General features: G+C 41.9%; 1 protein-coding gene across 1 annotated transcript in view; it reads left to right on the forward strand.

Moving 5' to 3' along the window:
- The first annotated feature begins 257 nt into the window (after positions 1-257).
- LOC126248312 (exopolyphosphatase PRUNE1-like) overlaps positions 258-16,528 on the forward strand; it is a 204,237-nt gene continuing 187,966 nt past the window's right edge. Inside the window, exons 1-2 of the mRNA XM_049949186.1 lie at positions 258-372; positions 1,330-1,571. Of these exons, the coding sequence (XP_049805143.1) occupies positions 343-372; positions 1,330-1,571 (272 nt within the window). The 5' untranslated portion in view covers positions 258-342. The remainder of the gene's footprint in view (positions 373-1,329; positions 1,572-16,528) is intronic.

Consider the following 16,528-nt stretch of genomic DNA (forward strand, 5'->3'; position numbering starts at 1 on the left):
TCTAGCTGAAGTTACAGGAGCGCTTACACGGTCGTGGGAGACTGTGAATGAGGCCGACAAGTTAAACGGTCTTTCTGATTGTCATGCTAGTTTTCATGACAGAGATCGAGGAGGGTGTTTCCAATAGAGCAATTGATTGGTTGGTGTCACTAGTAGGCTATGCCAGTTCGTCGGTGGACGGCTACATATGCAAGTTTTCGTTGCCTGGAAAAAAGCGGCTTGGTGTCCATTGAAATGTCTATCGTGGATTTGAAGATCTTTGACAACGTGTGCGGTTTTCAAATATTAGTCTGCGAAATGGTTGCGGGTTTGAAGGCATGTATGTTGGCGTGATTGAAGAAAATGGCTTGGCAATTCTTAGGTGAAGCAGCGGTAAGAGTGCTTAAAATTTTTAATGTACAGATTTTAGTGAGCACTTACTGAGTTCTGTTTCATGTATTAACAGCGATTATTGAGCATTGTTGTCCAGTCAAAGCAAGTTTTTATTTTTTTGCAATAATATGTATAAAATGACAGTGCGTAATGGTTTGGAGAACTCTTACCTAATACCTCCAGTAGGTTTGTTTGCGAGCAGATATTGTAATATTTTATTGAATTTACGTCTTACCCCTGTCTGTAATGTATGGCGTGCTAGCTACTTTAGGATTTGCGGTGGCAGCAAGTGTTGTGAAGTAAGACAGTTAATAACCTTGGCCATTGTTTAACTGCAGTCTAGGCATCAATATTGTGTGTTAAAAGGCTGTGCGTGTGTGTCTTGGCAGCGCTTCTTTAAGCACCACAAGTATAGGACACTGTCGTTCAAACTCGGTTTGCAGGCAGCGACGGACAACACTATAAATGCTGAAAAAATCTGGACCCCTTCACAGCGACACTGACAAGGAATAGTATTTGTAGTGATTCACAAACATTAGTGCTTGCTGTGGGAAATCTTAGATGTAGTCACTTATAACGGCCCATCTTAGTGTGTACAAAAATGAGACATTTGATGATTCTTGCGACGTTTCCGTGATACATAGTTTTGCCAAAGCAGTGCGCATCTGTATCCCAAATTTTAGTAAGACACGATTGGGGGTATCCGCCACATTTCATAGCTTATTTAATGCATGGTTCATGCCATATGATGGTCTTAGTTGATCATAGTAGGCAGTAGCAATTTGAGAGTTGGCACATCTAAGCTTGGTGTTGGTCGGCACAGTCAGTGTTCTGCAGCTTTTGATTTTTGTTCTGTTGTTTCTCACATCTGTAATTGAAACTTCTTCTAATAAGTTTGTTTGAATTTTAATTTAGGTACATTTCTAAATAGTATATTCATTATGTTTTGAACTTTAGAAGCTGCAACTTGGGGCACTACAAAAAGTTAGGATCATAATGGGCAATGAATCGTGTGATCTGGATTCAGCTGCGTCTGCCCTTGCATATGGCTACCTCCAAAACTGTATGGCAAACAGAAATCCTAATATTGGCACGGTAATACCAATCCTAAATATTCCTCGGGAAGACTTTATCCTGAAGACCGAAGTTTGTTATTATCTTAAAAAGTGTGGTGTTCCACTCGAGAACCTGTTTTTCAGGTAAGTTGGAAAACTTATTTTCATAATTATTTTATGCTATATGCAACACAAAGATCTTGAACATTGTTACAAATCCTGTAAATTGTGGACCAACTACGAAGTGGGAGGTTACCGAGAGCTGCAGGTTTCAGATTGATTCAGTGATCATAGTTGGCCTTACATTTGGGAAATTGTTAGAAAAAGGAAAAGTACTGAACATTGATACCACCAGTCTGCTGTGACCCATAAAGTCATTGAAGTTCCAAACATCAGCTACTAATTGAAATCCAGTGTGCATGAAATACTCGCGAATTGTAGTTATTCCAGTGACATCACAGCCAAACTTCCACTTTTCAAACTAATGTAGACTTTGGTTTATTTTACATATGTGTCACCACAACCTACATTTCTAAAAATATAGAAGCAAAAGAAACACTTCCACTGTTTTAACACTGTGCATGTATAATGTAACAGGTCAAATCTGATATCCTTATTGGGAGGTTCAGCCCACTCATTGGGAAAGACTGGCTCTGTTAACTGAATGAGTGTTACACTTTAACCATCTAAAAACTGCCATGAAACTCTAGGTGCACAGTAGAAAACTGGTTTGAGGAAAAATATTGACATGATACTTCAGGAGCATCACATACCTGCACTGTTGGGCAGAACCCTGGGTTCAACAGATAATGAGAACGTGCAGAAATAACTGAAGAATTTGGTGTCACATTCAGTGAAACTTAGACAAGTGGGGAAGAAAAAGTTGAGCATAAATGAAATGATTACCCAGCAAAGCAAACTGAAGAGATGGCTATGATGGTAGCTTCTGCTTTTCACCTGAGTGGTTTCCTTTACTCCTAAAGAATGTACGTAGGACTAATATGTCACTGCAAGACATTGGTTGTACACTCTGATAGACCCTTAGAGCATAGCATGCTACTGACATTATTTTTTGCCGGTATCTTTGCAAGTTTATTCCATGTTGGTTGAAGATCAAGTCGTCCCTAAAATCTTGTGTTTTTCTCTTTTTATTTTTTTTTTTTAACACACACACAATCTACAGAGTATTTCACAATTCCTATTACAGGCTTGTTGGAGTTGTAGGGATGATTTTGGTCTATTACATTTTGTTATGGATCCCATCTCAAAAGAATGTACCATTTGGCTGTAAGATAAATTGAAAATTGGATCACTTTCTAACTGCCCCCATCATGGTATGCAGATAGTGGAGACAATGAGGTTTGACCTGTGTGCTCTACAAGAGTCCCTGGCATGGGCGATGTTTAGAGTACTTGATGTCTGGTTCTCTTCTGTGTGATAAAGGACACCCCCTTCAACATTTTGAGTGCAGGAGATCTGTGGAGCAACAGTCAACCTTAACAGGTGCGAACATAACAGATTTTCAGAGCTATTGTAGTTAGACAAAACTGGCACACAATGTCTGGTGCTGTCTTCTCAATTTGTGTGCATACCTTGAAGTGAGAGATTTAAAAGTGATCTGATCTAGAAATTTATTTTATCTCAAAATATTTTCGGACATTTATTCCTTGTCGAAACTTAATCTACTGAGTACCTATAAAACCTGCGAAGTCTAATAGGAATTGTGAAACACCCTGCATAGGTTTATCATCTATGCTTATTCTGACAGTTGTTTCCTCTCATGTTGTAGCATGTGCTGTTTTTCTTCATGTTCAACACCAGTTTATTACGTACTGCTCAGCTGCAAACATCCTTGAGGGCTACATTTGGCATCTCAACTAGGACTTACGGTGTTATACCAATGACTGACGTTACTGTCATCACTAAAGGGATTATTATTATTATTATTTTTTTTTTTTTCTTTTTCCAGTTTGTACTGCCTGCAAAATTGTTGACATATATTAAGAAGAGAATTGGATCCAATGTACTGCCTGGAGGAATTTTAAATCCCTGAGTGGTATGTAATAAACTGGTGTTGCACATGAAGAAAAACAGCACATGCTACAAAATGAGAGAAAACAACTGTCAGAATAAGCATAGATGATAAACCTATACAGGGTGTTTCACAATTCCTATTAGACTTCGCAGGTTTTGTAGGTACTCAGTAGATTAAGTTTTGACAAGGAATAAATGTCCGAAAATATTTTGAGATGAAATAAATTTCTGGATCAAACCACTTTTAAATCTCTCACTTCAAAGTATGCACCCAAATTGAGAAGACAGCACCAGACATTGTGTGCCAGTTTTGTCTAACTACAATAGCTCTCAAAATCTGTTATGTTCACAACTGTCAGGGTTGACTGTTGCTCCACAGATGTGCTGCACTCCAGTTATTTTTCTATTAAAACTGGAACAATTTGTTTGCTATTCCTCTCACACCTAGTGCTAGTTTCTTTCTTAGTCTAGTATTTTATGGTCAGTGGTGTCAAAAGCCTTGCAAAGATCTTTTCCACAGTCATCCTTGTCAAGAGCTTAAAGTACCACTTTTGTTAACTCTGTAATGGCCAATATTGTGCTTGTGCTTCATTAAGAAGGTTGTATTTATCAAGGTAACTCATAAGTCTTTCATGGTGTATGTAATTTATTTTGCGAAAACTGTGTCTACAGCTTGAGTGCAGCGTGGGGAGGAGTGGGCGGAATGCTCAATGATATCCAAATGCGATCCAATGCTGTAGTGTCTTGAGTAGCAGTTCTTTTTTCAGTGTTGTGTAGTAGCATTCGGCAGAGGTCAGACAAACAATAGTTGGACAAATGGCTATCTGATTTGATGCTGGTAGGAAACTCATTTGTGCAGTTTGATTTATTCAGTGTAAGGAAAGGCCCAAGTATTCTGGTGAAACAGAGATAATTGTTTGGAGAATTTAATACATTGCATGAGAATTTATGATCAGATCCTGATAAATTCACTGAATGCATGAAAATATCTGTCTCTGTGTTTGATTGCTAATTTCCATGCAACTGTATCACTAAAAGAAAAAGTTACCTTCAGATAAATGAAATCAAGAATGTTTTATTTTAAGTGGAAAATAGTATTACATAATTTATATAAGTTTGACTTACCAATACTGTACAAAACGTTTATATTTTACATTCAGAGAAGAGGCTTTTGTTGTCCTGCAGTTTTGTGGGTCGGGCCAAACTTGTTGTTAGCTTTATTACCTGGCAATAATGAATAGAGGGATAATGATTGTTTCTTTTCAGTTTTCCCTGCCAGTGTAGTATGTGGTTTAAGACTAATGCTGATCTTTGTAATGTCATATTAACATTGTTTGTCAAGGCAGTAAAAAATATTTAGAGGTATCTGAAACCAGTTTTCAAAAGTGCACTTGGCATGAGGTCTGCAATACAGATAGTGCTGGTTGTGAATTGGTTGAGAATGCAGTTTGTAATTCTGCAACAGTAACATAATGTTTTGTTACCAGATCCATTAGATGTCCAAATCAGAATGAAGGTAAGAGGAATTAAAGATCAATATTGTTTCTTCCATAAATGTTGTTATCCAGTTATAAGTACCAGAATACAAGCAAATACATATAAATTAAAACTGGCTTACGCTCTCAGACAAGAAGTGAAGTACCCAGAAGGCACAGTAGGATGTCAGTGTGATTTTATACACCAGACAATAGACAAGTATACAAGTGCAGTTATCTGTGACAAGCAGAATGGCTACCGCAGAGTGCATTAGTGTTTATTGAACCTGACAAGGAATATAAGGTGAAAGAGCATCATTAGATGTGAAGAATAGGGTTGTACCACGTGCTTGTGTGGCAGCATTGTCAGGTGAAAGAGCAGCATTTGACCATATTGATCACTGTAAAGAACACGATTGTGCCATGTGGTCATGTGCGGCAGCATTGTAAGCACCAGACAGAACTGGGAAGGAGCATCATTGTGGGTCTCCATTTGAGCAGTTGGTCATATTTTGTAATATCCAAATGCTTCGGAATGACAGCACAGTCATCATAAAGGTTCTGGTTGACCACACCTGACCACCACAATGGAGGATTGCCATATTGTGCACCAAGCACACTGTAACTACTTCACATCTGTGCCTCCCATTCGAGAAGAAATAATGGACTCCCTGCAACATCCTGTGTCATACTGCATAGCCCAACTCTGTTTGTAGTAGTGCCATGATCAGGAAGCATGAACAGCTGATGAGTGGTGTCGCATTGTGTTCAACATTGTGCACTACTCCAGATATATCGAGCAAGGTGGCGCAGTGGCTAGCACACTGGACTCGCATTTGGGAGGACGACGGTTCAATCCCGCTTCCGGCCATCCTGATTTAGGTTTTCCGTGATTTCCCAGACTGATGACCTCGCTGTCTGGTCTCCTCCCCCAAAACAACCCAACTACCCCAGATAATAATCATCAGTGAGCATGTTGGCGACCTAGAGAGAGGTCCCATTCTTCCAGTGTTTTGGGTAGGCACAGTGGTGTCACTGCTGGCTTTGTGGTGCGGGGAGCCATCTGGTATGACTTAAGGTCTCAGCAGGATGTGATTGAGGGGACACTTATGGCACAGTGGTGTCAAACTTCTGTGTTTCCATATATAATCTCTCATGTGACAGTATCGTAGTGTAGTTTTTCAAGAGGACAGTGCTTGTCTGTGCATGGCCTGTGTCATTGCTCATTCATAAGAGGTACATGTCACTATGAACTGTCTCTGTGATGTTGAGGTACTCTCATGACCAGAAATGTCCTTAGATCTGTCCCTGATGGAACATGTGTGGGACCAGCTCAGATGTTAACTCCGTCTCAGGGTGAGTATACTAGTTCCAACAATATTGTGGGTCAGCTTGCCTCAGGAGAGGATACAGTGGTTTCGACACCCGTCCCAGTCAAATCTGTGCATTCATCCTGGCCAAAGGGGGTGAGATGTAACACTAAGTGGGTTCGTACTGCCAAATTCTTCCTAAATTTGACTGTTTTGTTATCAATGAAATAACATAACCTACCCTCTCAACCCCTGAAGTTTAGTTTCCTCCTCCTCTCCTGGGTGCTTCACTTTCTTTGTCAGGCAGTGTATTTAAAATTTAAGGAGCAGCACTACTTAAATGCAGTTGTTTGAGAGGCTATAACTGTAAATTTAGAAATGTTTTCTAAAGGTAATCTATGCATAGGCTACGAAGAAAATTTTCACACACGCTGTCTAATCAAACTATCAGTTGGATGTTAACTTCTTACTGCCATAAGATTTAAAGCATATGTGCTTCAGAAATATTTTCTGTGTGAATGAAGGTAGAAACTTCCAGTAAATTTTAACTTGTGCCTGGAAACTAAAAGTTTACCTCTGTGCCACTTTAAAGCTGGCAGTTCGTATGATTGCTTGTAGGGATGTCTCTGCTACAACTAGTTCGTTTGTTCATTACCCTATGTGCATTATGTAAGATAACAATAACACAGCAACAAAAGTCCATCTGCATTCTTGATTTTGATAGGTGACATTCAGTAACAAGTGTGTGCTGTGATTTATGTCAAGAATATGGCATTGCACCTCCTATAGCTCAAGGCATTTGTCCATGACACAAGCAGATTCAGATGCTGGTTATTAATGCAAGAGGAGAACTATTGGTTTCCCATGTATGCTTATTTTCAATAAAATGCACACTCACTCACACTCTGTACAAAGTGTTAAGTTTTCTGTAATGCAGATGCCACTGCATGTGGACAGATTAGATTAATACTTGTTCCATAGATCATGAATACGACACTTTGTAATGATGGAGAATGTGTCAGTTTAACAAAAGGTTTCTGCATGTGCCATAATTCAAGGTTTTCTTCATTGCTATTTTTATTTATTTTTTTAGTTGTAAGATTACTAATTTATATCTAACAATCCATCTGCTGAGTAGGAAGAGTTATCATTGAGAAGCTATTTTAATTTGTTTTTAAATAGTGGTTGGCGATCTATCAGACTTTTGATGCTATCTGGTAGACTAAGTGACCAAACATTTTTGTGGCTATAATTCACCCCTTTCTGTGCTGAAGTTAGATTTAACCCAAAGTAGAGAAGATCATCCTTTCTCCTAGTGTGGAAGCTATGCACATTGCTATTGCTTTTCAATTAGGTTTGGTTGTTAATAACAAATATCATAAGTATGAGAGAGAGAGAGAGAGAGAGAGAGAGAGAGAGAGAGTGTGTGTGTGTGTGTGTGTGTGTGTGTGTGTGTGTGTGTGTGTGTGTGTGGCGGGGGGGTTGCGAAGCTACTGTGAGTATTCTTAATTCTTCAAATAAATGTCTACAAGAAGATCTTGGCTGGGTTTCAACTATTATTCTGATTACATGCTTTTGTGTAATGAATACTTCTTTCCTTAACCCATAGTATGATGCCATACAAAAGCAGTGACTGGAAACAAGCATAGTAAGCTAATTGACTTAAATGTTCATTGCCAAAATTTGCTTTGATGCTAGTAGCATAAGTAACTGAACGCAAATGTTGCTACAGATCGTCAATGTGTTTCTTCCAGTTCAATCTGTCATCAATCCACACACCCGAAAATTTGGAATATTCTACCTTAGAGCTACAGACTTCTGTTCAAACTCTATATTTATTAATGGTATTGTGCCATTTACTGAACAGAACTGTATATACTCTTTAAATTTTATGAGACTCCATTTGCAGAGAACCACGTAAAAAATTTCTGAAATATATTATTTAAAATTTTGTCAGCTAGTTCTTGTTTGTTGGATGTGATTACTATACCTGTATCACTAGCAAAAAGTATTAGCTTTGCGTCTTCTTGAATAGAGTGGTAAGTCATTAATATATATTAGGAAGAATAAGGGGCCCAAGACTGAACCTAAAAATATTTTCAGCCTCTGACCTTTTGTTAATAAATTTTTCATTCGCTTTGATGATGATGTAGTCTTCCTGTTCTGCTGATTGCTCTGTTTTCCTTTCAACAATATTCCTAATTGTTTTAATTTTATTATCAGAGTTGCTAATCTGAGACATAATACACATGCTTCTGGACTTTTTAATAACTTTCCTTAATATAGTACTGTAGTTTTTGTAATATTTGACTGTTTCTGGGTCATTACTCTTTCTTGCTATTAGATAAATTTCCCTTTCCCAGTTAAGATATTTTTCTCTCTTTAGTAAGCCATGGGTTTTACATGTTTTCTTACAATTATATTTCACTGTTTTCTTGGGGAAAATACTTAAAAATGTATCATGAAATAAGTTATACTTGTAATTAGCATCAGGTTCCCAGTACACCTCATTCCAGTCTTAACTGCTGCAAGCTTTCCCTTGTGGCGACTATTGACCAAGTCGCATGTAATATCTTTGTTTTGGCGAGCTCTTTGCGGCAGTCTGTGGCCACGTGCGAAAGAGAACACAGATGGACAGAGAATCAAGAATGTATGTAACTGTATATGTGTGCTTCTGAGTAATAAGATAGTGCTTATTAAATGTAGTATAGTGTGCATCATTGGATTCGGCAATCCTACAATGCTAAACCCATACTGGTGACCCTGAATTTTGTTCGCGAGTGCTACAACGAACTCTCGTACCATCGAGTGGTACACAATGGATCGCTTACTGCCCACTACACCGCACACATGCCAACTGAGTTTTCCAGTGGACGCTTCGGCATGGTTTTCCAATTATCCACCTTGTGTTCGCAATAGTTCGACACAGTTCCCGAACACACCGACTAGCTGTACTCAACAGGACAGTGCTTCCACATTCCCACATCCGAGTGTGCTGGCATCAGGTGTGAACAATAACTTTCCGTTACCCTACTTGAGTCAGCAGTCGTGTGGCAGTATTCTGTTTTTCACGCACAAAACTTTGAATGTGAACTTTCCACGTGTTCAGAGTGCTTAACAATAGCTGACAAAATGTGCTCAAACCCCAGTGGCTATGTTTACGGGTTTCCCAAGTGCCACCGTGAACTTTCCACCTAAATCAGTGGTGGTACAAATCGAGCTGGACGCTCTAGACAGGAAATTTCATGTTTATCCCGGAACTCCAGATCCCCGTCGCAGCTCTGGCGTCATCTCTGTGCCATGATAGACACACATCACATGCCAGACGTTACACTTTGGTCCATTTGGTTGCTCAAACTTCCTCCGGAAGTTCAAATTAAACTTCTCCATGTAACTTCAGCCCCACTAGACGCCAAACTAAAGATCAGAGACCAGGTTTACAACATTCTGCCCGCCCTGCATGCCTCCCCCCCCCCCCCCCCCTTCTCAGGCGGCCCTCAGGCCTCAGGGGTTGGCACACCTGAGCGACAGCTTCCATCGTGCAGTACAGAATGAGCATGACTCGCTCCGCACGTGCGCACGTACCCAACGCCACCTGGCAGCCGCCACCATAACTCCTCTCCTACCAGCACTAATGCAACACCGCAGAGGAACCTACAAACAAGACCCCCTCCACTGCTGCTTCGACCTCAGCCAGCGCGACTTCCATTCCCGTTTTGGTGACGCGGCTAAGAAATGTCATTCTCCATGCGCTTTCCCAAACTAATAATGTGACCCAATTCAGGCGCTACGGACTGTGTTGCACTGTACTGACGCCTATCACTTAATACTTCATCTCATGCACCAGGACTCCCTCCCCCGCTTCGAGCCCCAATAAGTCCCTGATACAATCTCATGGAATAACTAACTTAAGCCTTAAACTGCAGGACATTAATACCCCGTTACTGTGGACTTTCGTTATCGCGGAGGTGGATGAACCCGTACTCGGGGCAGATTTTCTCTTAGCCCACGCACTGTCATCCAACCTACAATGAGATACACTAACCTTTAACTCGATAGACTGTACCACCGGTTCAGGTATCTCTTACCTCTCATCCGAGAGTGACACTCTGTTGTGTGAGCTAGCTGAAACTGCTGTTGCAGTGCTCTCTCTTAGATCACACAACGATGAACTTCAGGGCAGCAGTGAAGTCCTCCACTTATACAGGGTGATTCAAAAAGAATACCACAACTTTAGGAATTTAAAACTCTGCAACGACAAAAGGCAGAGCTAAGCACTATCTGTCGGTGAATTAAGGGAGCTATAAAGTTTCATTTAGTTGTACATTTGTTCGCTTGAGGCGCTGTTGACTAGGCGTCAGCGTCAGTTGATGCTAAGATGGCGACCGCTCAACAGAAAGGCCTCCAAGAAGCCCTGATCTTACCCCCTGCGATTTTTTCTTATGGGGGGTATGTTAAGGATATGGTGTTTCGGCCACCTCTCCCAGCCACCATTGATGATTTGAAACGAGAAATAACAGCAGCTATCCAAACTGTTACACCTGATATGCTACAGAGAGTGTGGAACGAGTTGGAGTATCGGGTTGATATTGCTCGAGTGTCTGGAGGGGGCCATATTGAACATCTCTGAACTTGTTTTTGAGTGAAAAAAAAACCTTTTTAAATACTCTTTGTAATGATGTATAACAGAAGGTTATATTATGTTTCTTTCATTAAATACACATTTTTAAAGTTGTGGTATTCTTTTTGAATCACCCTGTACATCGCCGCCGTGCAAGCCAAGCTCACGGATGCTCGTAAACAGGTTGCCCAGCTGTTGCACACAGCCACACTCTCAACCCCCGCACTGCTTTCTCGCACCTGCTACCGACGCCGCGTGACATTTCTACTGCCAGACATAAGCTGTGCCCACAACACTACCAACTACCCCACGTAGCTCTACGACAAGGTCTACCATTGGATCACTGCCACTGCTGCTGACCTTCCGGCCTGGGACTCACAACCTTGTGCATTACAGGTTAGTCATAGTGCATCGGGTGCATGTCCATCATCCCCATCAGTGTTCGTGATCAGCAATGGTACTGTCCACAGAATAAATACCGCAGGAGGCCCACTGGTACGTGCAAAGGCTAAGCGTTTAAATCCGGAGAAACTTAAACACGCCAAAGCTGTTATTCAGGAACTTTTAGATAGTAAGACTATTCACCCTCCTTCTAGTAGTTGGTCGTCATCCATTCATTTGGTGCCCAAGAAAGATGACACTTTCCGCCTCTGCGGTGACTGTTGGGTGCTTAACACCAGAAGAATTCTAGATAATTATCCCGCCCCAAATATTCAAGACTTTGCTTCCCAACTGCACAGGGCATAAATTTTCAGTGTAATTGACTGTCACAAGGCATACCAGAAACTGCCAATGGCACCGGAGGATGTTGAAAAAACCGCTGTCACCACCCCGTTTGGGTTGTTAGAGTATTTGTTTATGCCGTTCGGCCTTAAAAATGCTGCATAGACATGGCATTGGTTCATAGACTCATTGGTTGGAAAACTGGACTTTGCATATGCCTACCTGGACGACTTGTTAGTTTTTTCTTCCACCCTTGAGGAACATGAAGTCCATTTAAATACAGTGTTCCAGCTATTAAAAGGAAACAGTGTCACAGTGAACAATGCTAAGTCACAACTCCGCCTCACTAGTGTCACTTTTCTGGGCCACGGGGTTTCTGCTGATGGTATCTGCCCCTACTCGAACGGGTCGAGGCCATTAGTATAGTGCCTTTGCCCAAAGATTTACAGGGCGTCTGCCGCTTCCTTGGAACAGTAAATTGCTACTGCAGACACAGCCCCCACTCTGGTGACATACAAGCCCCACTGACGGATGCACTCAAAAAAAAAAAAAAAAAAAAAAAAACCACTTCAGGGGCTCGGATAGTCATGTGAACTTCAGATATGCGTCATGCATTCGATAACGTAAAGTCAGCCTTAAAGATAGCTGTTACGCTCTTTCACCCCATTCCTGGTGCTCCCATCTCACTTACTACAGATGCGAGTGATACAGCAGTGGGGGTGGTACTTAAGCAATCTATAGTTTGTTGTACAGCTGCTCCGATTTTTCTCCCACAAACTATCCGCTTCCCAACGTAAATGGCCGACCATCGACCAGGAACTGTTTGCTATTTATGCTGATATCAAATATTTTAAAGACGATATCGAAGGTCGCCATCTTGTGGTATTTACCGACCACAAGCCATTTCTATATGCTTTCCGTAACCCAGACAAGGACTCATCCCCGAGATGTTTTCGGCATATGGACCTCATATGTCAGTTTATGAATGACATACATTATGTCAGAGGGGCAGACAATGTTGTCATCGATTTTCCTCACGTGTCGGTTTTATCTTCACAACTGGACCTCAGTGAACTCCCTAAATTGTAGACAGAGGACACTGACTCGCTGCATTGCGCTCTGATGTTAAAACAGCACGTCCTGGGTTTTCATCACCCATCTGGTACGACATTTCAACAGGACACATACGTCTGGTGATTTCCGCACCTCTCCGCCGGGACATTTTTAATAGTATCCAGGACTTGGCACACCCTGGCATTTGCGCCACCACATGTCTGGTATCTGAACATTTCGTTTGGCCAGGGGTCGCAGTTTGGCGCGAGCTAATGTGATGACTATCGACCAAGTCGCGTGTAATACCTTTGTTTTGGTGAGCTCTTTGCGGCAGTCTATGGCTGCGGGCGAAAGAGTACACACGTGGACAGAGAATCAAGAATGTATATAACTGTATATGAGTGCTTTTGGGTAATAAAATACTGCTTATTACATGTGGCATAGTGTGCATCATTGGATTCGGCAATCCTACAACACTAAACCCATACCCTAAGAGTTTATTTTTAAATTGTTAATTGAACACACATTTTGGAAGACTGTTTTACGTTACTATGTCAACTATGATAACTAGCTGTGCATCATGATCCAAAAGACAATTTTTAACAGACTAATTTTATTTAATTAAATTTATGTTTGGTCTGTGAAAATATTATATATCAGTGTCCTGCTTTCGTATTCTTCAAGAGTGCAGGAAGCAATAACTGATGTCTGGTTGAAGGAACTGGATAATACTTCAAGATCATTCTTCTCATCAAACTCTTTCAGAAGATCTACATTGAAATCCTCACAAATAATAATTAGCTTCCCTCTGTCTGACCAATACTAGTCCACCATTAAGTGCATTATTGATCACCTGGAGAGTGAGTGAGTGAGTGTTTTAACATGATGTGTGGTCAACTCATCATACACCTAAACCAATGTAACAAAGTGACTGGCAGTGAGTTGTTTAAGAGGCAGCTACTACTGCAACAACCAACCAGAAAACATTCTTTGTCCTGTCATGTGTTTCTTGTTGTCATATTACTATGTAATGTGGTTGGCACATGTGGCCACTTACGTAATGGTTTTGACAAGTTTTCATTACGTGTTTCGTGTCTCTGTCTATCGTACTAATTTTGTGACAGAATGTCTGATCCCCCTGCAGGTACGGGGGTTAGAATAGGCCCGAGGTATTCCTGCCTATCGTACGAGGCGACTAAAAGGCGTTTCACACGTTTCGGCCTTTATGTGATCGTCCCCTGTAGGGTTTGACCTCCATTCTTCAAAATTTTCCCAAAGAGTGAGCCAATTGGGGAAGGGTGCTTTACGGGGTGCATCATGTCCATAATGCATTGAGATCTTTAGCCCACTTTCTCGTTGCTGCATTGCAGTCGTGCCCATTCTCCATCTCTTGGGCGAGGACACCTTCCTGGGTGCGTTTTCCACCATACATAATGCAGTGTCGCTTTCTGCATCAATGATGACCATGGACTTCTTTGCACCTGATATCCAGCATGGTAGGCAGTCTGTTGTGGTGGAGCTGCCATGTACCCTATTGGTTGTAGCCCCCTGACCACACAAGGATCACTCGGCTGATGACTGCGCTGTTAACTCCCCACATATGCCTAGGGGGTAGATGTCCATCCCCCTGGGGTATTGGGACTCCCGGCAGTGGCCATCCTGCCAAGTGGCCTTTGCTGTGGCTGGGTGGCGCCTGTGGGGGAGGGTCGCTGGTCGGAGTGAGTGGCATCAGGGTGGATGACACGTGATGAAGCGTTGTACATCATCTCTTGCTGAAAAACCAGCAGTCTCTAAGTGATCACGAGCTCAATTCAATGCACAGAAGTATGACCCCAAATCATTCCTCTCCAGGCCTCACTATGGGAGGAACGTCAGTCTAAGGACGGCAGCGGATCTTATTTGCCCTGGTACTGTGTATGTTCGAGAGCTGATTCGCCATCTTTCATGACGATGAAGCCTCAGTTTTTTGTTGAGCATTTAGAGGACAAGTTTGGGAAGGTGGAGGGATTGTCGAAAATAAGGTCTGGGTCAGTCTTGACCAAAACAGCATCCCCTGCCCAGTCACGGACATTACTCGCTTGTGACAAGCTGAGGGATGTTTCTGTAACCATCACACCCCATAAAAGCTTAAATATGGTCCAGGGTATCATATTTCACAGGTACCTTCTTTTGCAGTCTGACGATGAGCTGTGCACCAATGTAGAGCGGCAAGGTGTATATTTCTTCTCGCGTTTCCACCGGGGTCCGAAGGATAATCAGGTTGCCACCGGTGCCTTCATCTTGGCGTTTGAGGGTGATACATTGCCCAAGAAGGTCAAGGTGATGGTCTACCACTGTAATGTAAAGCCCTATATCCCTTCCCCGATGCGGTGCTTTAAGTGTTGCAAGTTCGGCCATATGTCTTACCACTGTACTTCCAGCGTAATGTGTCGAGATTGTGGGCACTCGTCATATCCCAATACTCCATGTGCACTGCCTCCCATCTGTGTCAACTGCGGAGAGTACCTTTCGCCTTGCTCGCCTGATTGCAGGATTATCCAGAAAGAAAGGAAAATCATGGAGTACAAGACCCTGGACAGACTGATCTAAACTGAGGCTGATAGAAAATTTGTGAACGCCTGCATCCTGTGCATATGACATCGTCTTACCTCACCACTAAAACAGTTCCGGCACCATCAGCTCCGCCAACCCAGGTCACCTCTCAGAGCGAGAAGACTACACCTGCCCCCTCGATTTTGGGGGGGGGGGGGGCATTTCCCTCCCTGTTGCCCCGCTGACAAACAGAAATCACACGAAATGAAAGCACCTGTCAGAAGGATAAAGAGAGATTCTTTTAATGAAATTGAAAGCAATATTTTATCTGCAGATTCTAAAAATAAGGTCGTACATAAAATCTATGAATGAATGCTACAAATAATTCAATACCTTCTCTTGCTGACAGTACGGTTAATTTAACTGATGATAAACAGAAGGCCGAAATACTAAACCAAGCCTTCAAAAACTCGTTTACGGTAGAGGACTGCAGCACCATTCCCCCTTCCAATTACGGAACAAACGAAAGGATGGCTGACATAGTGTTTAGTGTATCTGGGATTTTAGAACAGTTAAGATCCTTAGATGCCAGGAAGGCATCTAGCCCAGAGGGTATCCCCGTAAGATGTTATGTTGACTATGCTACAAATATATCACCATTCTTATCCATCATCTATCAGCGATCATTGTAACAGCGGAAAGTTCCACAGGACTGGAAGAAGGTCCAGGTCATAGCAATCTGTAAAAAGGGTAGACAATTGGATGCACATACTTACCGGCCAATTTTACTGACATCGATTTGTTGTCAAATCCTGGAACATATTTTGTGTTCAGACATAATGACCTTCCTAGACTCTGAGAATCTCATCTGCAGAAACCAGCACGGTTTTAGGAAACAGCGGTCATGCAAAACACAGCTGGCCCTCTTTGTGCATGATATACAACAGGCTATAGATACCGGCTCCCAGGTTGATGCCATATTTCTTGACTTTCGAAAGGCGTTCAACTCAGTTCTGCACTGTCACTTGCTACAAAAAGTGCGCGCTTATGGTCTATCCGATGACATATGTGGTTGGATAGAAAGTTTTCTAACACGGGAAGCAGTATGTCGTCCTGAACGGGGTGACTTCAACAGAAACAAGAGTAACTTCAGGTGTGCCCCAGGGCAGCTTAATAGGTTCTCTGCTTCTCATGATTTACATAAACTGCCTGGTTGATGGTATTGACAGCGGCCTTAGACTTTTTGCCTATAATGCTGTAGTCTACAGGAAAGTAGTATCACACGAAAGTTGTGAACAAATCAATGAGGATTTGCAGAAAATAAATGTGTGGTGTAATGACTGGCAGTTATCT

The sequence above is a fragment of the Schistocerca nitens genome, chromosome 3, assembly GCF_023898315.1.
Source record: "Schistocerca nitens isolate TAMUIC-IGC-003100 chromosome 3, iqSchNite1.1, whole genome shotgun sequence".
NCBI lineage: Eukaryota > Metazoa > Arthropoda > Insecta > Orthoptera > Acrididae > Schistocerca > Schistocerca nitens.